This window comes from Dipteris shenzhenensis, chromosome 4 (genome assembly GCF_047967505.1).
Source record: "Dipteris shenzhenensis isolate YYH24624 ecotype China chromosome 4, Dip_SZ_1.0, whole genome shotgun sequence".
NCBI classification, from domain to species: Eukaryota; Viridiplantae; Streptophyta; class Polypodiopsida; order Gleicheniales; family Dipteridaceae; genus Dipteris; species Dipteris shenzhenensis.
In genome coordinates this window covers 35,927,218-35,948,607 of record NC_141599.1, presented here as the reverse complement: position 1 = coordinate 35,948,607, position 21,390 = coordinate 35,927,218, and the positions used below count along the sequence as shown (strand labels likewise).

General features: G+C 47.6%; 1 protein-coding gene across 3 annotated transcripts in view; it reads right to left on the bottom strand.

The window, feature by feature from the left end:
* The window catches only part of LOC147902779 (putative polyamine transporter At1g31820), a 31,400-nt gene extending 13,132 nt beyond the window's left edge, over positions 1 to 18,268 (bottom strand). For 2 of the 3 annotated variants that reach the window (XM_087373638.1, XM_087373639.1), the window contains exons 1-3: positions 17,963 to 18,268; positions 17,348 to 17,726; positions 15,784 to 15,943 (exon numbers count right to left, since the gene is read on the bottom strand). In XM_087373638.1, coding sequence (XP_087229764.1) covers positions 15,784 to 15,943; positions 17,348 to 17,726; positions 17,963 to 18,238 — 815 coding nt within the window. In that variant the 5' untranslated portion in view covers positions 18,239 to 18,268. The remainder of the gene's footprint in view (positions 1 to 15,783; positions 15,944 to 17,347; positions 17,727 to 17,962) is intronic. The other variant, XM_087373640.1, reaches the window with a different exon arrangement.
* Between the last annotated feature and the right edge of the window lie 3,122 nt (positions 18,269 to 21,390).

Genomic DNA, 21,390 nt, shown 5'->3' with positions numbered 1-21,390 from the left:
AGCTCAACCTTTTCAGTTTCAAGGTGTTGGAGGCCCCCTTGGCGACAAGCTCCCATCCTTCCAGCCTTTTTTGGTGCTCAGTTGAAGAGCCCATCAACTTGGGGCAGCCCTTGGTGGAGCCTAGGTTTCCAGATAGTTCAGGTGGACAGTTTTGCTGGCTGGGTACTCTCTTTGATTCTCCCAGAGAGCCCTCCTTGAAAAGCTACCCGGTGAAGGCTTCCCTGTAGGTGTTCTTGGTTGAGCTGGCCTTCCAGCCAGCTTTTTTCAGAGGGCTCTTGACCCTCTCTTCCGCCCCTCTTTTTCCTTTTTCCACCCTTTCTTTCCTTCCTCTCAGCAGCATGGGTTTTTGCTTGTTCCTTTCTGAGGATTGGGGTCCCCCATCTTAGATTGATAGTGGCAGGTCCTCTCGGCCAAACTCTGCCAGGAGGATTATCTTCCTTACGGAATGGAGGGGCTCCCCCTTTTTCTCAAAGACGACAGCAAGGTTGACGTGGAATTTTCAGCCTCAACCTTGGTTTCTTCCAGCTCATTCTGAGTTTTCAAGACTCTTCTAGAGTGGTTTTTTCCCTCATGCCCAGCATGATGTAATTCCGCTTTGAGCTTGCTCACGCGGGTTTCTTTCATACTTAATAGAAATCTTTTTCGTGGAAAAAAAAAGGAACGATAGTGGCACACCTTGAGACGCTACCAGAGGAGATCCTCCTTGAGACCCTTGATGGTGGAGAGTTCATGCAGTCCATTGAGATTGTAGGGCTCCCAGGCCGGTGTTTACGATGTAGACAGATGGGACACTTGGCCCAAGATTCTAAATGAGGGATGGGTAGGGACCAGACCCAGCCCCATCAGGAGCAAGGGATTGCACCCCAAGAGTTTTCAGCCCGATCCGAGGTAGCGGATGGTGTCACAGACACCTTGGGTAGAACCCTCAAGGGGGGTCTGGACCAAGGTGGAGCGCAAGAAGCCATCAAAAAGGGCTTGTTAGCACCGCATGCGTCGAGAGCCAGGCTCCGTGAGCATAAGAGAGCAGAGAGTGAGGCTGCTCCCCCTCCAGAGGGGAGAAGCAGCCAGCGGAGACATCGGAGGAGGGGTTTTTCTTCGACGCAGTCCCCCTGATGGCAGGAACACGGAGCACACTGGTTTCGGCACCACAACAGGGCTCTAGAGGTCCTTTTGCCTTGGGGACGGCTGACCCACCTCCCCCCCCACCTCAGAATCTTCCCTCTCTACCTACCCCCCCTGCATCCCCTCCCCCTCCCCGCCTCCACCTGCCCCCCTTGCTTCAGTTACTCTCATGACTCGCCCCCGCTCCGCCCCTCTCTCCTCCAGCTACTGTAGTCGCTTCACCCTCCTCCTCTTCCTCTCTCGTCCCCTTCCCAAACATGTCCCTGACCCGAAACCCTCAAGTGAGGATGGGATTGATTATCCCTTTATAGCAGCATCACAGTCTTCTCCCTCTTTGCACCAGGACTCTGCCTCCACACAAACTCCTGAGCCTAGAGGTTTGTTCTTCCAATTCCTAGGTCCAAGGCCTTGACTAGGTTAGCCTCTACCACGAGAAATATGGAGGCTAGGTTCATGGAACTACCTCAAGATTCTAGATGAGTACCCCCTCTCACTCGAGATGACCGTCATGATTTTGCAGCCACGTAGAGGGGGTACCATCGGAGTGGTGGGTTCTCGTACCCACGCCTTTTGGGTTTTCAACTTCGCTTCCCATGGAGAAGAAAAGTGGACTCCCACTCTCTTTGATTGTATGATGAAAGAGCAGATTTTTCACATGATGGCGGAGTGGATGGCCCCTTAGGGTTTGGATAGCTGGCTCACTCAAGGCAACACAACAATCTACTAGTTAGGCTTCTCTCCAGAGAGGCCTAGCATAGGAAGTGATTTGGATGGGACCAAAGGTACAATTACAATTCACACAGGTGACGCATTGGTCGCTCCACCAATGTGCAGCCAAGCTCGGGTTGGAGGTTCCTTTCTTGATGTAGTGGGCGGCAAAGGTAGGCGTGGAACCAGCCATGCTTGTCGCCGCACGGACACAGACTACTCCCCCTCAAAACCTTCATGAAATCACAAAATTCCGAGATAGCTATCTAGGCTCCTACGCACAAGAGAGCCTTGTTCACACACGGTTTGGACCATAGTGAGTTGGAACATGCATGGGCTCCACAACCGTGCTCGTAGTCAGCCGCTGTACTTGATCCTCCGACAGAATTTGCAGAGGGCAGTAGTAGGGGGGACAGTGGACTTTCTTTGTATATGTTTTCAGCGGTGGACATCAGTCAACGCCACCACCTCCTCCCGAGGAGAGGCCCAGAGGTTTGGTCCCCCGTGGTAGGACGGAGTGGAGGGGTCTGCATATTGGTTTCTCAGGTGTTGGCCCCTGAGTTCTACAACCAAGGAGAGTTTATCCTAGGGCGCGTAGTTTGGATGGGCATCAGAGTGGGAGAGTCCAGGATTGGGATCCTGAATGCTCCAGCGTGTAGACAACACTGCCTGGATGTGTCTCCCAGATGTCGACTCTTGGATTTTGGAGGTGACTTCCACAACCTAGAATTTGGGGAGGACAAACATGGAGGAGCCACCTTCTCTGAGATGCCAGCAGCTGAGCGGAGAACCTGGGAGCAATTTATCTTCATGATTGGTGGCAGGGAACCGTGGAGAGAGGCATAGTTCATCAGGATCCCTGACAGCCTACTCTTCTCGCTCGGCTAGAGGAGACATGATGGACTGCTAGAGAGACTTGTCAATTCTATATTGGAAATTGGGCGCTACATCAAGGAGGTGCTATTGGCATTCTAGTAGGCACCACGATGTCAGGCCACTCACTAGTAGTGCTCCACCTAGAGCAGCCCCGCCAAGGACTCCCCAAAAAGGGGGTTTGCATCCCAAAGGATATCCTCTAGGATGAGGAGGTACATCAAGCTATAGCAGAGATTTGGCGACAGCCAGAGGACGGGCCTCACGAGGGTTAGGCCTCCTAGGTGACAGTTGTGATTTGGAGGAGCAGTGCGGAGCTTCAGTCTCACGCTCTTTGATGGAGGAGTGCCCCCCAGGAGCGCGAGAGAGCATTGCGACAAGATCTAGCATCCACGGAGAGGCTCTATGAGCAGGACCCAAGATCTCAATGATCGATATGAGAGTGCGCATCTTGAGCTTCACGACATGGAGATCCGGCAGGTAGAGTTTTCCTACCATTCCACCCATGCCTGGTGGGCAAGCAGTTTTTGTAGGTGAACTCACCAAAAAGGGGGTTTGCATCCCAAAGGATCTCCTCTAGGATGAGGAGGTACATTAAGCTATAGCAGAGATTTGGCAACAGCCAGAGGACGGGCCTCACGAGGGTTGTCCTCTGGCCTCACGAGGGTTAGGCCTCCTAGGTGACAGTTGTGATTCGGAGGAGCAGTGCGGAGCTTCAGTCTCACGCTCTTTGATGGAGGTGTGCCCCCCAGGAGCGCAAGAGAGCACTGCGACAAGACCTAGCATCCATGGAAAGGCTCTGCGAGTAGGACCCAAGATCTCACTGATCGATATGAGATAGTTTTTCCAAATCACTGGACCTCGGTCAACATGCATGCAGCTGTAGTAGCGGTTGCGAGATATGCAGGGGATTATGCGCACTGATCCCCAAGAGATTCTTGAGATGACTATAGACTTCTATAGTCGGTTGTTCTAAGTTGAGGAGGAGTCTCTAGCGAGTCTTGTGGCCCTCCCCACCTAGAATTGTCCAAGCAAAGATGGCTTGACTCCAACCTTGTTCTAGAGCTTCTGGGAGATCCTTCTTATTCCTCTATGCTTATCCGGTCACGAGATTTTCGACATAGGCTCTCTTTCTCAGTCCTTGAGTAGAGGTTGGATTTATTTTATCCCGAAGGGTGGGGAGACAGGTCAGACATTCGGCAATGGAGACCAATCACTTTGCTTGATACTGCTTACAAGATCTTAGCCAAGGTCTTGAGTTTGCGGTTTTGCGGCCCCGCTGCACTAACATCATCCACGATGCACAAACCGGATTTGTTTAGGAGCGAAGCATCTTGGATAACATCTTTACCTTCTGGGAGGTAGGAATGAGTCGCAACCTCTTGCCAGTCGCAACCTCTCGCCATCCTTCTCCTGGACTTCGAGATGGCTTACGATAGGGTGGAGTGGTCGTTCCTAGAGGGTACTATGTAGAGGTTGGGCTTCTTAGACAGATGGATCATAGGGGTCTCTGCGCTTTATGCTCGGTACTCATCAGAGCCATACGGGCATGACTTTCTCTCTTTTGACAGGGCTTCCCCCTTGCACCCTTTCTCTTCCTATTCGTAGCAGAGGCATCGGGATACTTCTTGAGGTCACAAGTGACGGGTCTCACAAGGATGCGGCTCCCAATCGTGCAGGACAAGGAGCTGCTGATTCAGAGTTTGCAGATGATACGGCCCTGTATGTGGAGGGAACAACAACGAGCTTGGAGACAGTCGGGGGTGCCATGGCTATTTCCTGTGAGGCCTCTAGTGCTCGAATCAACTAGACCAAGTCTATCAGCTTCTACATAGGGGCTGAGAAGACACCGGAGATACAAGATTGGGGAAGTGCCTTTGTCTTTCACTCGATACCGTGGGGGTAGACAATGAGGTACCTTGGATGCTAGGTGTTAATATCATAGCAGAGCAGCAGATAGCCCCAGTTCTAGAGAGTGTTCGGCACAAGATTCTCTATTGGAGCTCGGCCAAACTCTCCCTAGTAAGCCGCGCTCTAGTGGCAAACCAAGTCCTTCTCACCACGGCCTGGTATATAGCCTCATGATAGTGTTTTCATAGAGGTTGCATAGGACAGCTTAGGCGCTTGGTGTGCAACTTCGTATGGGCAGAGTCGAATGGCATGAGGAACACCAGAGCCCCCGAGTCGCTTGGCAGCAAATAGTGATCATGTCGGAGGTGCTAGGAGGCTTGGGCATCATAGATCCAAAGATGCAGTGCAAGGCCCTTTTGGGCAAGCTAGTCGTGCCTGGTCTCACCCCAGACGTATAACCCTGGAAGCTTCTACTTCAGTGCGGGCTTCTCAGAGATACCCCACACAAGGGGGGCAGTGACAGCAGTCACACAGATGGATCTTCTCGGAGGTCCCCCTCACGAGAAAAGGCTCCCCACTAATGAGGAGCCTTCACAGGGTCTGGCAGAGACTAGCAAGAAGAATCATCCGAGCTCAGCCCCGCCCGCTAGGAGGAGTTCGAGCGTTAGCCCTTTATATGGCACCCCAAGAAAGATCAGAGATTAGGATGGGCTCATGTTGGGACAGCAGACTCACATAGGTTGGGCACAGTGGGACACCAGCCCGAGCTAGCTCCTTTGGTAGATGGAGCAAACTTCCCATGGAGGCAGCGGCGAGACTCCTAGGCAGTAAGCTCGGTTTCTCTGGAACAGGCCGGTTCTTTCTTTCAGCCTTTCCGGTTTTTTTCCATACTCAGCACCTACGGGGCTGCTGTCTTGTATGAAAGCTCTCAAGCATTAATAGAAGGTTCCTTTCTTTGGCCAAAAAAAAAAAAGAAGAAGAGAAGATGCGGGTGGATGCGCGGTGTCACTGTTGAATTGATGGTGTCCTTGAGACGATACCTCATTGCCTATGGAGCTGCCCCATAGCACAAAGGATTTGGATGGGATTGTTGGAAAGGTCACCTCCCCATCTGTAAGCCCCCAAATGAGGAGTGCGTGGGGGAGGGAGACCTAGGGCAGGATGTGCCCAAGAGAGAAGAAAGAGAGGGGGCTGCCACATGGGCAGCACCTCACAGGATTGCGACCTGCAGATGGCGTCAGCATGGCAAGCCATATGGCGAGGGTAGTGGGCAGGTGAAGGCCCTGCAACAGACCCTGATGATGGCGTGGTACAAGCGGGTCAGGACAGCAGGATGTACGGGGCAGTACGGCACAGGACACGTGGCTGGGAAGAGCCTGGCAGAGGGCAGAACCAGCAGGCCTGGTGGAGCAGCAAATTGGGGCTGTCAGTGGGCAGTAGGCATGCCTTATATAGGCTGGGCCCCTGCCTTGATTGGAGGGCCAAAGACCCTAGAAGTGTGGGGCAAAAGGGCCCGGTTTTGGAGCCCTTAAAGGGCTGGTTGGGCTGAGCCAACCAGGTCGGTTGGGCCAGCCAACCTGGTCTGTCCAGTCGGCCAGATTGGGACAGACTGGTCGGTATTTTTTAACATGCCTTGGGGCCTATAAATGCAGAGGCTCTTGCCTCATTTCAGCATCCAGCAAGTCAGCAAACAGAGGAGCAGCAGGAGCAGCAGAAGCCTGATCTTTGGGCCTACATCCAGGAGGCAAAGCAGGGCCAGAGTTGCTGCAGACTGAGCTCACTTGGGGCTGAGCCTAGGCTGTCTACTAGGGCAGCAATGTGCTGAGATCTTTGGACGGAAAGTCTACAGAAGCTCGAGGTGGAGCACGCGGGCTCGAGTCTAGAGATAGCCAGCAGATAGGAGAAGGACCTTGTGGTAAGATCAGAGGACCACATCATTGGTGGCACTCTGGATCTGTCTCTTTTGTATTGTGTCCATAGTTGTGGACGGAAATATATATTTTGGTGGTTTCTCTATCTGGTTGGTTCATTGTCTATTGATGAGTCTGCACACCTACTGTATGCACATAAGTAAAGAAGTTTGCGATTCCACACCCCACACGCACACTGTGTGAGCTCCTGGGCATTACTATAAGTCTTCCGCTATGCGTACCCTCTATTGGGTCATTTCTAACATGGTATCAGAGCCCAAGTAGGAGGCTCACTGGTGTGGGAGGCTGAAGGCAGGGACCTTGTTGAAGGACAACCCTGATTCAGAAGCTCTTGGGAATCAACTTCCACGACTGGAGGATTGTGCCCTTGCGAGAAGGAGGGTGACTCAGGTTCAGTTAGGTGCGTTCAGAATTCTGGTCTTACTGAAATTAGGTTTGGTTGACTTTGCTGTGTGGTATAAACAGCAGAGATGTCGACCGCCACAGCCTCTTCAGCCCCTGCTTTCCCTTCCTCCTCCCCTAGTTTTCTCTCTTTCACTATCCCTAACTTTGGAGAGTCTGGGAAATTGGACGGGACTAATTACCCGATCTGGAAAGTGAAGATCCGGAGTCATTTAGTGGCTCGGAAGTTGTGGAAGCTGACCACGGGAGTGGAGTCGAAGCCGGAGGACATGGTGGACAAGAAAGGGGAGATAGTCATGGCAATAGACAGAGAGGAGCTGGAAGCTTGGGAAGACAGAGATGCCCATGCCCTGGCAATAATCATAGGGACTACGGCGGACTCCGTTCTTCCACATATCCAGCTGGCCGAGATGTCAGTAGAGGCGTGGGTCACCCTGAAGGATCTGTACGAGACGGACAACACCTCCCGGATTTTGCTTCTTCAGCATCAACTCTACAATCTTGATATGGAAGAAGGAGATACGGTACATAGCCATTTGACGAAGGTCAAGGTGGTGAGGGATCAGCTGGTAACAGTTGGTCAGAAGACAGACTCTTGCCATTTGGCCTTGATGGTACTGAGGAGACTGCCTCGGAGTTTCAAGAGCTTTGTTACGGCTGTGATAGTAGGACAGAGAACCAAACCTCTGATGTTTGAGGAGTTGGGTCCGTTACTACTACAGGAGGAAGCTCGAGAGAAGCTCTACAACGAGGACAAAGACGACAAGGCGATGCTGGCGAAGGATTCCGCTGGCAAAGGAAAGGGCAAGCCTAACGGTGGCAAGTCCAAGAAAGACGACTCTGACGATGAGGGGACTTCGAAGAGGAAGCATAAGAAGAAGTGCTTCTACTGTGATACGCTAGGACATTTTGCAAAGGACTGCAGAAAGAAAAAGGCAGATCAGAAAAACAAAAAGGAGTCTGCTGACTCAGATTCAGAGGGAGAGGCCAAAGCAAATGTGGTAATCAAAGAGTTGTTCCTGGTGACATCACCGAGTGTTACCGAGGTCACATATGTTGATCCAGAAATCATAGTGAGGATGTCTGACATAGAGATGTGGGTCGACGAGGAGTCAGATGTCTTTGTGAAGGTGAAGCGCAGCATGGAGCGCTTGGTACCTTCCAGGTGTGTGGTTGTCGACACTGACACGAGGGTGGATTCTATGGAAGGCCCTGGGGTCTCATGGTCAGATGGATGCTGGAGTTCAGAAGGGGACAATACAGGATTACACAGGCGCTTGGGAGTTTGCTTTCAAGGCAAACATTCACGCAGTACAACAGTCTAGTATGTATTTGATATTAGTATGTATTTGATATTTTGCATTTGAGCCTTTATAGCATGCTGTGGAGAGACTCTGCTCTTCATTTGTCTCAGGAGATACGAGATTGGAAGGAATTGGCCTTCTTCGAAGGCAGAAGGGGAAGTATTGGTGCTTCTTCAAATCTCGGATGCAGATTGCTAGAAGGTGATGGACAAAGAGTACTGAAGCCAGAAGAGTACCTGCTTGAGAACTCAGCGAGAGTTCATGGTCCAGGTTATCTGGAAATATTTATTGGTTGCAGACCTTGCCAAAGGAAGGACGGGTTGAAACAGACCCTCAGAGCATGGTGCCTGGAAGACTCCAGGTTGTTCACTCATTATGAGGGGGACGACTGGAAGATCGTGACGGCTGGATTGCTCGATTCAGAGGCGGGAACGTCACTGAAGGAGGTGGTACCAGGAGGTGCTACCAAAGATGGACCTGTGTACCAGGATGGTGTGCGGAAGCGGAACCGGACCTGGTGGAGCAGGAGCCACTGGCTGAAAAGCCAGGAAAAGATTTCGACACTGAAAGGTTCCAGAGGACTACGACCAGGGAGTTACTGGAGCATTGTCATCGACGTGTTGGCATTGGGCCGAGATGTGTCGGTGAGAGGGGGTGTTGGAAAGGTCACCTCCCCATCTGTAAGCCCCCAAATGAGGAGTGCGTGGGGGAGGGAGACCTAGGGCAGGATGTGCCCAAGAGAGAAGAAAGAGAGGGGGCTGCCACATGGGCAGCACCTCACAGGATTGCGACCTGCAGATGGCGTCAGCATGGCAAGCCATATGGCGAGGGTAGTGGGCAGTGAGGGCCTGCAACAGTCCCTGATGATGGTGCGGTACAAGCCGGTAAGGACAGCAGGATGTACGGGGCAGTACGGCACAAGACACGTGGCTGGGAAGAGCCTGGCAGAGGGCAGAACCAGCAGGCCTGGTGGAGCAGCAAATTGGGGCTGTCAGTGGGCAGTAGGCATGCCTTATATAGGCTGGGCCCCTGCCTTGATTGGAGGGCCAAAGACCCTAGAAGTGTGGGGCAAAAGGGCCCGGTTTTGGAGCCCTTAAAGGGCTGGTTGGGCTGAGCCAACCAGGTCGGTTGGGCCAGCCAACCTGGTCTGTCCAGTCGGCCAGATTGGGACAGACTGGTCGGTATTTTTTAACATGCCTTGGGGCCTATAAATGCAGAGGCTCTTGCCTCATTTCAGCATCCAGCAAGTCAGCAAACAGAGGAGCAGCAGGAGCAGCAGAAGCCTGATCTTTGGGCCTACATCCAGGAGGCAAAGCAGGGCCAGAGTTGCTGCAGACTGAGCTCACTTGGGGCTGAGCCTAGGCTGTCTACTAGGGCAGCAATGTGCTGAGATCTTTGGACGGAAAGTCTACAGAAGCTCGAGGTGGAGCACACGGGCTCGAGTCTAGAGATAGCCAGCAGATAGGAGAAGGACCTTGTGGTAAGATCAGAGGACCACATCATTGGTGGCACTCTGGATCTGTCTCTTTTGTATTGTGTCCATAGTTGTGGACGGAAATATATATTTTGGTGGTTTCTCTGTCTGGTTGGTTCATTGTCTATTGATGAGTCTGCACACCTACTGTATGCACATAAGTAAAGAAGTTTGTGATTCCACACCCCACACGCACACTGTGTGAGCTCCTGGGCATTACTATAAGTCTTCCGCTATGCGTACCCTCTGTTGGGTCATTTCTAACATGGTATCAGAGCCCAAGTAGGAGGCTCACTGGTGTGGGAGGCTGAAGGCAGGGACCTTGTTGAAGGACGACCCTGATTCAGAAGCTCTTGGGAATCAACTTCCACGACTGGAGGATTGTGCCCTTGCGAGAAGGAGGGTGACTCAGGTTCAGTTAGGTGCGTTCAGAATTCCTAGGTGTGTTGTACACCCCGCACGCACACTGTGTGAGCTCCTGGGCATTACTATAAGTCTTCCGCTGTGCGTACCCTCTGTTGGGTCATTTCTAACACGGATCCCTTTGGATTGTGGCCCAATTACAGCGCTTGCAGAGGGATCTAACTTAGGGAATGGTGGCCTGGTTGACAGAGGGAGGCCATGCTTTCCAAATAGACGAGGTTTCTCTTGCATATAGGATCCAAGGACAGAGCATCTAGAGGATCGAGCTTCACAAGGCGACCCCCCCAGCTAGTCCAGTTCCTCCTCCTCGAGGATGCAAGAGGTGGAAGGTGGAGAGATGCATGCACTTTTCTGTCCTTTGATGACTGCAAAGTGCTCATACAAGGGTATCAACTACTTGCTTCTAGGAATGGATAAGAATGTTGTACAAGGAGAAATAGTTCACTACTTGTCTCAAGCATCGTTGAAAAAGAGATCTTGCATGAACTTGTCCACTCACCAAGGGCAACTAGTCACTTGTCATTAAGCTTACATGTATACAGAGTTAATGTGGCAGCATGTCAAACCGTGCACATGATTTTGCTAACCTAGCCTAAATGACAAAAATGCAGATCTGATAGTGTTTCTAGCCTGCTCATGGTGTGAAAGACAAAGAGAATGACATTGGGATTGATAGAGGCATTGTGCGTTGCACAGATTGGATTATTGAAGTTGCTCATTCTTTTGTATGTTTCCACATTGATACTTTATGGCAAAATTTGTTACTGTAACTCATTGTACAAAGCAACTAGTCCCCACTACATCACAGAGCAACTAGTGCCCATTTCCTCTCACTCAAGCTGCCAATAATACTTGAGTCCACATCCATAAACACATGAACAATTAGCCTATGTACCAACGCACGTGTTTCATGGATTGACTCTTACCATGTGATGGCTACAAAATTCCTTTCATCACTCTTGGATCTTAGCTTTAGAGTGTTACACTTGAAGAAGCAACCAAAGGCTCAAAGCATTACAAGTTTTTTGTTTTTGGAACTACATGTATTCTGAGAAGCCCCCTCTTATCCCAAGTCTCAGGGAGGACTGGTGTGAGGGATGCTTTTATCTATTTGTTGGGCTTAATAATCAATAGAAGAGAAGTGAGGAGTCTAATGTGGACATCAGTGAGGGATGCTCTTATCTGTTTGTTGGGCTTAATAATCAATTGAAGAGAAGAGAGGAGTCTAATGTGAACATCCGTGAAATCCACAACGTGCTTAGTCACCAATCACCGCCTCTATGGGGAGGTCTTACCTAGACCTGCTGAGTGAAGAAACTTTCTAAGGCTCATTGCCAAGGAGTCGTCTTCCAATGACCAACTTACCTAGCAAGGCTCTGCATTGGATGTCACGATCCATAACGTTGATAAAATAATAATGCTCCAAGCCCCCTTGGCTCTTGCACGTTGTGCGCCATCAAATTTGAACCAAAGATAATTGTGTACTAGTCTCTTGAGCCGACCAATATATGAGCGTGAGGAGCACCAACAGGAGGTGGCATAGTAGGCAAAAGCTAATAAAAACTTGGTTCACCACAAGGGCTCTAGAAGCTGTTTCTAGGGTTTTGAACCTCCGATAGAGTAACTTCCTCTTGAAGTTCTCCATCACTCAAGCAAACTTTTGGGTCAAGTTCATATCCATACCTACCTAGCACCCCAAATATATCATAGTGGTACCCCTTTCTACCCATGTGAGACCAAGCTCAGTCTCCTTTTGTGGAGTGCCCACATCCCTTCCTTCCAAGCTTCTTTGAAGCAGCACCTTAAGTTCCTAAAAGAGGCCTCAAGGAATATGGTCGTGTTGTTCACAAACTCATAGTCGAGGAGTTCAAGGTCATAGTTGAAAAGTTCCTCATCATTCATAATGCGAAGACAAATTCAAGTGATCAATGTCTATGAATGGAGGAAGTGACTCATCACCTCAGCTACAAAAACATCAAGAAAGGAGACAAGCGGGCAGCCCTAGAAGACTGATCTAGATATCTGAAATCTATCCCCTCGGCCACACTAAATGAGAACTCGTCTCTAAGTGAAGAAACACGTAAATCCACTACTCAAAGAAACCCATTCATCATAGAGATCCCACAAGCAAATCCATTCCACCCTATCATAGGCCCTTTCAAAGTCAAGATGAAGAAAAAGCCAAGTGTTGATGACAACCAAAAGCCAAGGATGATATTAACACTGCCAATATGATCACAATTTACAGGTCTCCAAACATATTATCTTTTACAAAGATTGATGTCATGTGTCTTAGTGTTCATGCATCAACAGCTTAAGCCCAGGTTCAACCGGAGTTGAAATTGGCTACATTTCTGCATTATAAACCTGTGCAGCAGCCCTTGTATATACTGGACCTATTCGTGACAATACCCTCTTCTAACTGACCCAAGTAATAATGCAAGCGTCCCAAATTTGACATCTCAAATGAGGCTTCAAGATCAGTCTTGAATTCTCATCACTGGTACCTGTGAGCAGCATACATCCACATAAAGGATGATTATGATCGAATTCTAGGAACATTGGAGAGATTTGTCAATGTCCCTGTCCCCGTCCTTGAGCTGACAGGATGTGGAATCAAAGCAGAAAGAAAGTCAGTAGTGAGGAAAGGGGGTCTGATCATCACATAAAGAACAAGTCATAGATTAGGGGATTCCAGTAGCCACCAGAGAAAATGGTGTCATCATCGTGGTGACCTATGGTAGTGAACATTTAAATAATTAGATTGTGGGACCAAAACTCAGAAAGGCGGTGCATGGTCGAAATATCAAAACCATCCTCTACCCTTAAGGAGATGTTGAGATCCAGTAAGGAAGGCAGTCCTCTCTCTTTGTTGGGCAAATGTGAGCTCATCAAGGCATTGAATGTAGGGGAAAGAGGAGATGAGGAATGGTTGGAAGGAAAGAGCAATAGAGGTAGGGAGTGGGCAGGAACAAGGGAAAGCTGTGTAGAGGGAGAAAGTGATAGCAAGAAGGGGGGATGAATGGGAGTGGGTGTAACTGGAGTGGAATGGTGGTGGGTGTAGCTGGAGAGGGGAGTGATGCTAGGGCAGAGGTATCATGCCCGATGGTTATTGAAGGAGGAGTACTAAGAGTTAGTTTACAAACAATTGAGAAGTAGAAGTAGAAGTAGAATTTATTAACGTCCACGGGGAGCCAAGCAGAGGAAGCAGGAACAGAAGATTTCACGAGGATGAACAAAGGGATAAAGAGAGAAGGGATAGCAACCCATTGCTTCAACATATACATTGATTGGTGCCCAAATGTGTATTCAGGTTTCTTTGGGTGAGATCATACAATGTTAAGATGAAAAAGTGCAGCCAAGGCAGACTTGTAGCTCTTGTTAATACAGTAGTCTCCGGGTGTAGAATATACTGAAAAGATACCTATTCAACAAGGGGGCCTTAGGTGTCATGTTGGTGATGATGTTGCAGGGTTGATGATCCCTATGAATTGACTTTTCTGAGCAAGGAAAGCTTCTAAGTGCATCCAGGAATTGTATGAGATGTTCACCAGAAGATGAGCTGTAGGTACTTGAAGAAAAGCAGAGAGCACAGGTGGGGTGAGTACTTGCCTTGAGCCCAAGAAAAATAAATTGTCTATCCCTTAGTATATGACTTGATAAACTCCCTACACAAAGGCTCGTCCATAGGTGGGAACATGATGGCATCGAATCTGAGTGACATGAGGTATAGTGAGCCAATGATATCAAGGAAAGGGATCAAGACACACATTCGTACCACTCTTTGACACTTACTGGCCTTTTTTTTAAATCCAGTCGTGATGAGAGTAGAAACAGTAATTATGTATTGCTCCAAAGATGGACAAAACCTTGTACAAACGTGTGCACAGGGTGCCACCATCAAGCAGATAAGGTACTGCCTAGATGTGGACCCCTGGCACCACAAATCTGTTCTCCTACCTCCTCTTGGCCCCTTCAAAACTCTGTCAGTCTCCGTGCTCTCCAAGAGCTTAAGTGGGCTGAGTAGACGTTTTCCCTACAGACTTCATTGTTGCTTTGGTGGACAGCCAAAGGTATGCTGGCAAAACTGGATTAATCGAGAAGGCATGCCTCCCCTCTGTGAGCCATGCAACCATCCCCCAGGTGAAGTCCCACTGCTTCCGCTGCGTGTGTGCCACAATGCTGAAGACCACTAGCCATATCCTTTGAGACGTAGTGCAGCCCCACAGGCAATGGAGAGTAGTCTATAAAACTCCTTTTGTACAGTAGAAGCACCTACCGTCCACCCGCATCTGCTCCAATAAGGGGACAATAGGCAATCCCCATGCGCCACTAACCAAAAGAAATAAGAGACCTTCTGAGGTCTCAGACTAGTCCACAACCCAAGATGCCCAACCTCCACTGGGCCTTCCCACTAGCTGCCTCCATATATCGGCTATCGCCTGCTACACCTCTGCCTCCTGTAAGAGATCATGGTATATGGACCCACCTTTTGGGGGATTCTGAGGTGGGGCTGCTATAACTTACTTCAGTCGGAGAATGATCTGACATCGTGGGACCTGCTAAAATGCCCGTGGAGCCTCCCCTGTGCAATGTCCAGTCCTCACATAAATCTATTGAGACGCTTTAACAAACCATCATGCCTCCTCTGGCAAAAAGAAAAGTGGAGGCTATGGGGGGTTCTGGTAAACTCTGCCTCCCTCCAGGAGTCTCTGCCACTAATCGCAAAGATGAATTGCTCCCAGGTGCTCCTCTCCGTTGCGGGCATCTCCGCGAAAGAGGCTTCTCCCTGCTTATCCTCTGCAAACTCAAGGTTGTTGAAGTCACCTCCAAGAATCCAGGAGTCAACATCGGGGAGGCTCTCTGTCAGCTCCCTCCAAAAAGCGAGGCATGTTGTCTACAAGCGGAGCATAAACGTTTAGAATCCTGAACCGACCCGGAGACCCATCCATACTGCATGACCTACGATGAGCTCGCCCTGCTCAAAGACGTTTTTTTCCTTGTTCGACACATGACACCTCAACTCCACACCTTCCTACCTCTCTGAACCGCTATGCAGCCCTTCAGAGGACACTTTCAGCATAAAAGAAGAAACGTATCAATTTAAGCTAGAGGGAGAATTACAGATCAGTCACCTTAAATCTATTTTGAACATGTAGTGTGCATTCAGGCTGTGGATAAAAACTATGCACACAATACACTAAAGCTGAATAGTCAAAAGGGGAACCAGGGGGTATATCCCTTGTTTGAAATCTTTGGTCGGAAAAGGAGGTATATCCCTTGATTGCAACCTTTGGTGGGGGAAAAAAAAAATCACATGAAAAGAAAGATTGTGCAAGGAATGTTTTCAAAGGACGATATACATGTTTCAAAATAAGTACCATGAAGTGTTAGTACATAACTGAATAGTTTCTTGGCACTATAAAAGGTCATGAGGGAAGACATCTCACTCTAAGGCAAAAGATCATACTTCTATATGTTAGAATTGGAAAAAGATTTGACATTAATCAGAATGTGCTGAACAGGAGTGTCAAAAGAGATGCCCAAAAAATCTGTGGAAACAATGCATCTTGCAAAAATATATTAATATAGGGACGCCCTTTATGTTCTTTCCTTATGCACTTCGGGTGCTTGTGTGTACGCAGGTGTGTGTAGTGTGCTTTGAATGAGAGAGCGGGAAGAGCAAGAGAGAGACCCTGAACTGTTCCAGAGAAGCAATGTGATGAACTTCCCCCAATCAATTACTTTTGGTGTTTGACCATGTATCCAATTGAAGTTCAACCTTGGAAGGCCCCAGATTATCATTGCAGCAAAGGGACTCAAGACGGCCACAGCCAAGAGCATGGCCGCAGTTCCTACCATAAAGAAATTCCTCATTTGAATCAGTTAAGTCCAGACCAACCTGAAACTGAGAAATGATTATGCCACTTGTAAATGTGACCTAACATTGCATGACTAAGGATTATGCTAGTTTTATTTTCTTGATTGAAATAATAATTTTTGTAGTTGTCCTTTTGATCTGTTATATAAGAGTTTTACAAAAATTTCAGAAAGTAAGTCAGGGACCACGGTGAAGTAATTTTTGAAGACACCAAGAGACAAACGATGAGTATATGGAAAGCCTTTAACAGCATACGTTGCAGATGACAGTAAAGAAATGCATCAATAAGACATGAAAAGGACTGTAGATATCAGTAAAAACATGCATTGGGTACTTGAAAATAAAGCTTTGTTATTCAGTAGAAACACCCTGAAGAACCCGCAGCAACCCACCAAAAGCTCTAGTGGCGCAAACACTTCTGTGTGTCAATGCCTATCACCCAACAATACCTCAAAAGGAGTGACAAGGGAATAGTCACATGCTTGAAAACATGCAGACCGTGACAGTTTACAAACTTCTTTCTCAGGCTCGGGACAACAAAGGCAGAATAAGCTAAAGACCAAACGTTCTACAATCAAGGTGGATGGAAGACGTTATACACTGGCTCCTGGGGAGAGTTGGAGCCCCTCCTAGGGACATCCCCTTGGATGAAGATGTTGTACAAGCTTGTTTGCACTCAATATCCATCTAAATGGTATCTGCTCCTCAAAATGCAATATTCATTGTGAAAATATCAACCACTAAAAGCCATCTGCGCTAAAGAATCAAGTCAGCTTACAGACCTTAAGCCTGAGGATGCTCTTGATGAGGAATGCTTTTTCGAGCTCCACGGTCCAACTGATTCAGTATCTCTTATTCAATTTTGAAAACAATTCATCCTTCGAATATCCTAGACAGCTTCACGTCTTGGACCATGAAATTTAAAAAAAGGCCTCATTGACAATAACCGCTCTTGAGCTGCCTCCTCATCATGGAGCTCTCCCGTCCAGCCAATGCTTTGGAGGTGGGACAAAAGAGGAAGGCAGAACACTCGAGCAAGAGGAAAGCCAAGAAGCATTAAGCAGGGAAAGGAGAGAGGAAGAAGTTATGCTGGGAGGAAATTTTGAGTGAAGCACAGAATGCAAGGTGAAGCTAGAGGCAAAGGAAGAAAGAATTACAAAAAACAAAACCAGAAGTTTGTAGTGAAGGAGATATTATGACAACATTACCATTTTGGGCTGATGATGTATAAATTTCATTAGGTGACCATATCCACTATGATCTAACGGTGTTTACTGTCTAAGTCTTAAATCATGATAGTCCCTCTTCTTCAAACATGTGATTTCAATTCGATTTCAGACTTTTAAAATTAATCTATACCTTGGTTCTGTAAACATACCGATGATTGTGATGCTACGCATGTTCAAAATGGTGACGATGGTAATCACAAACACTTTCAGAAGTATACTCCACACGTGGGGAAGTTTATGATTGTCCTCGTATAACAGGGATGATAAGTACTCCACAAACAGCACAGCGTACAGCGCATTGTCCAAAATACTGCAAGTGAATGCAAAGCAGCTGTTGACGAAAGACCAGAACGGCCCGAAAGCTCGATAAATCCAGAGGACATGTCCTCCACTTAGAGGAATCATACATGAAAGCTCTGCCGTCATCAGCGCTAAAGGAGCTGACCAAAGGATTTGGAAAAGTAACAGCCCGACCTGCGTTAGTAGAGGACCTCCGGCTCCAACTGTGCCTTCAAAGCCGAATGGACCCTGCACCGGTTGACGCAAAAAATGAGCATCCGACTTGCTGGTCCGCATTGGGCATTCTTATTTTCAGTTATGTCTGCTTCCAAATTTTAATTTGGTCGGATTAGAAAGGAAAATGGGAAGCCCCTCTCAAGCCCTAAATCTATCATGAAAACCCAGCAATTAATGTCGAACTGCCTTCAAGGCAGGAGCCGGAGGCCCCTCTCTCAGAAGGCAGTCGACAAAGGATGACAACGTACACTAGTGACAGCGAAGAAGGTGATTCCGACCAATTGATAAGCACGGAGCAACGGAACGGAATGTTGGGTTCCGAGGGCTGAAGGGATTCTGGGTGCGGCAATATTGGAAGGGGGGTCTTCGAAAAGGGTTGCATGGTGGTGTTGGTCTGCTGCATGATTGGAGGTGTCGAAGGCAAACAAGACGGAATTCTGCCTGCTGGGCTGCCCACTGATCTCGAGAGAGGAAGGCTCTCCACGCGAAGGGGAGGTTGATGATGATGCCCTGGGAACCGCCATGGCTTCGCTCAGCTCTTCATCTTCAATCTTAATCAGAATATTCAAAGAGATCCTCGGGTCACGGATTCACGTGAATATTCATTAGCTTAAAAGATCCTTAACAGAATATTCACGTGCATCTTGGGTCTTCCTAATAACCTACCCACAAATACATTCTTCCCGCAGCCAACACTCTTGTTGCCTTAAGAGCAGGTCCCTCTGAGACGGTGATCTCGACCGAAAAGGAGTTTCCAGACGATCCAACACGTCCCCATGCGACGAATTGATGGAACCGCTCCGTGATTTCTAGGGCAGCAGCGTCGGATATCTCAAACAAGTTGGGCCGGGGCACCCCTTGGGAGCCAGAGAAGTTGATTGTCAGGCAACCTGTTCCAAAAACAGGTTTGCATTGAATGTGCCATGCCTATCGTGCGAGGCGCCATTGGTCTAGCACACCACCTATGCATGTGCTGAGCAAAATTGGAGAGCGGGCTACCAGCATGGGGACTCGGATGTGCATCTGTGAGCAGAAAGACCACAGAGTAGGGCTCAGCGGGCTGCTGGTGATCTCAACTCCTCCCGATTGAGATTTCCTGGGCATGGGGACCAATTCTAAGGGCCCTTTCTCGAGAGGCCGGTTTCGGGCACCTAGGTGCTCAAATGGAGGCCTCCAGGGATTGATATCCCCACCAGGGCCCAAAGTAGCACCTGACTTGTGAACTGGGCGAGGTGGTCAGACCACCATCTACATGTGCGTACCCAAGCTATGCAGGAAAAGGCATTTTTTGACGAGTACTCGTGGGGCAACCATCCCCTCCACCATCTACAACCAGTTGCCTAGCACATGTGATTCTTCATTTCAGCACTCCACCACCACTCACTTCTCCATTACTCACTCGCATTGCTCCCTGCTTCTTGCTAGTGGGCTCCAAGTTGTGGGGAAACACAATTTTAAAAAACCTAAGGTTTCTTAGAGGCAACCAGGTTGCAGAGCAGGCCCTCTCACATGAACGAGCTCTTAGTGTTTACTTGCATTCAATGTCAAAACTAATATGGGGTCACTCATAATATGTAAATATAGTATGTGGCCTCAACAAAAGGGGCTTTTTTAAGCCTTCTAATTTAGATACTAAAAGGTTCTTCCCAACTAATCAGAGTCACTAATCAAAGTCACTAGCCAAAGTCTTGAACCATGGAAACCATGAGCAAAAGAAAATATCTCAACCAATAGGTATAGCAAACCTACTAACACATACTCGTTCCTCGTGGATTTTCCCCCATTCATCTATAGTGCACACCCACCCTCTCTCAGGCTGCAACTATACACGAATTTAATTGGGAGAGGGTGCACATAATTTCATTCATGATTTGACTCTTTCTAGATTGTGAGTTTTGTTGCACCTCTACTTAGCTCATGTTATTCTAGCTTTCTTGCTCCTTGTTCTCCCTAGTTTAGAAATGCTATCCAAAGTCCATCTTTTGACATTGAAAAAAAAGACTCATTGAATCTTTTGGATGCCTGCATGTAGATGCCATGATCAAAGTCCATATTCAACAAGTGGAGAAGCGGTTTCTATATATACAAACAATGATAGAGATCCATGTGATAATTAAACTGATCCATTCATCACATAATGCAAAATATGATGATATTAACTGAGAGCACAACACATTTATACTCTCGTTCTATGAATTCAACACTTTGTTACCACAAAGCAACTTAACAATCATATTGCTCTATTAACTCATATTACAGTATAGGATTTGGGGTAGAAATTCTCCTTCCTCTTTGTGAAACCAATAGGCACATTGCAAATGACCACTCCCATGGAGGGCTAGTTTTTACTTGATATACACAACCTCCAAACCATGCTTCTCTTGGAAATGCTCAAGCCCTACCATCCATTGTTGTTGAATGCGCTTCCACTACATCCACCAAGGTCCAAGGTGTATGCTAGGGTGTAATGTTAATGGACCATCAATTTGTGTGATTGTCTTGCATCCTAAAGCTAGGCTAGCCCACAGCAGCAGTAACATAATAGTATTTATAGCATTCATGCACACTGCATACCTGTAAATGAAAAGGCAACTAGGCTACCTAGGAAAGCATGCTTGTCCTTTTGTAGAAAGAAATGATGGATGGATCAAAGTTGAGGTATGATCCTCCAGAAATAATGCTTGGTGAGCACCTTCTTTATACATGCGAGACTCAACAACATATGATGTCAACTTTTGATCTTTTGAAATCAAATTAATAATGAGACTTATTTAAAATTTAAAATTTCTCAACAAATTACAAGATTTTAACAATTATAATAGATTTTGTCAAGAGCTAGAGGAATTAAATGGAAGAAAAAAAGGAAACAGTTAGAACTAAATGTGTTTGGTGTTGTAGAAAACTAAATGGAATAAAAATAAAGAGAAAAATATAAGGAAAGGAAGACAAGGGGAAAAAATGTGACTAAATTATAAAAGGAGTGAAAATACAAGTTAAACTTAGAAATTGAATTCAGATTTAAAATTTTAAATGTGTGTGATGTCCTCTTAGGTTCTTCCTCAATTTGGATCACAAAAATAAATTGTTTAGTCTTACATTTGTTCTCCTTTGAATAGGATAAATTGTCATATATTTGTACTCTCCTCTCCATGGATAAATACAAATTGTTGATTTGTACTCTTCCCTCAATTCATCTTACGTTTGTGCTCTTCTTTCAAACCAAAGGCACCCTCTCTATTTGTCATTTCTCTTTCCCCTCCATTAGTTTCATCTCCATCCATCCATCTCCTTTCCCCCCCTTTCATTCGTTTCCTTCCATTTGTTTTCTCTGCCCCTCCGCTCAGTTTGTTTTCCTCACCTCCTTTTCGTTCATTTCTTTCCCCTCCCCTTAGTTGTTTCCTTCCCTCCTTTTGTTTATGATTCCCTTCCATCCATTTTGTTCATTTCCCTCCCCTTAGTTTGCTTCCTCTCCCCTCTCTTTGTTTTTGTTTCCCTTGAGTTTATTCCCTGCCTTCCATTCCCTTTTATCCATCTATTCATTTTTTAAAGGAGGGTGAGGAAGGGGTAACTTTTGTTTGGCCGTGATGGAGGAGGTAGCTTCCATCCTCTTTTTGGAAGGTAATAAGAGGGTTGAAGTGGGGTAAGGGAGGGGAGTGAGGAGGGAGGAGGTGGGGTA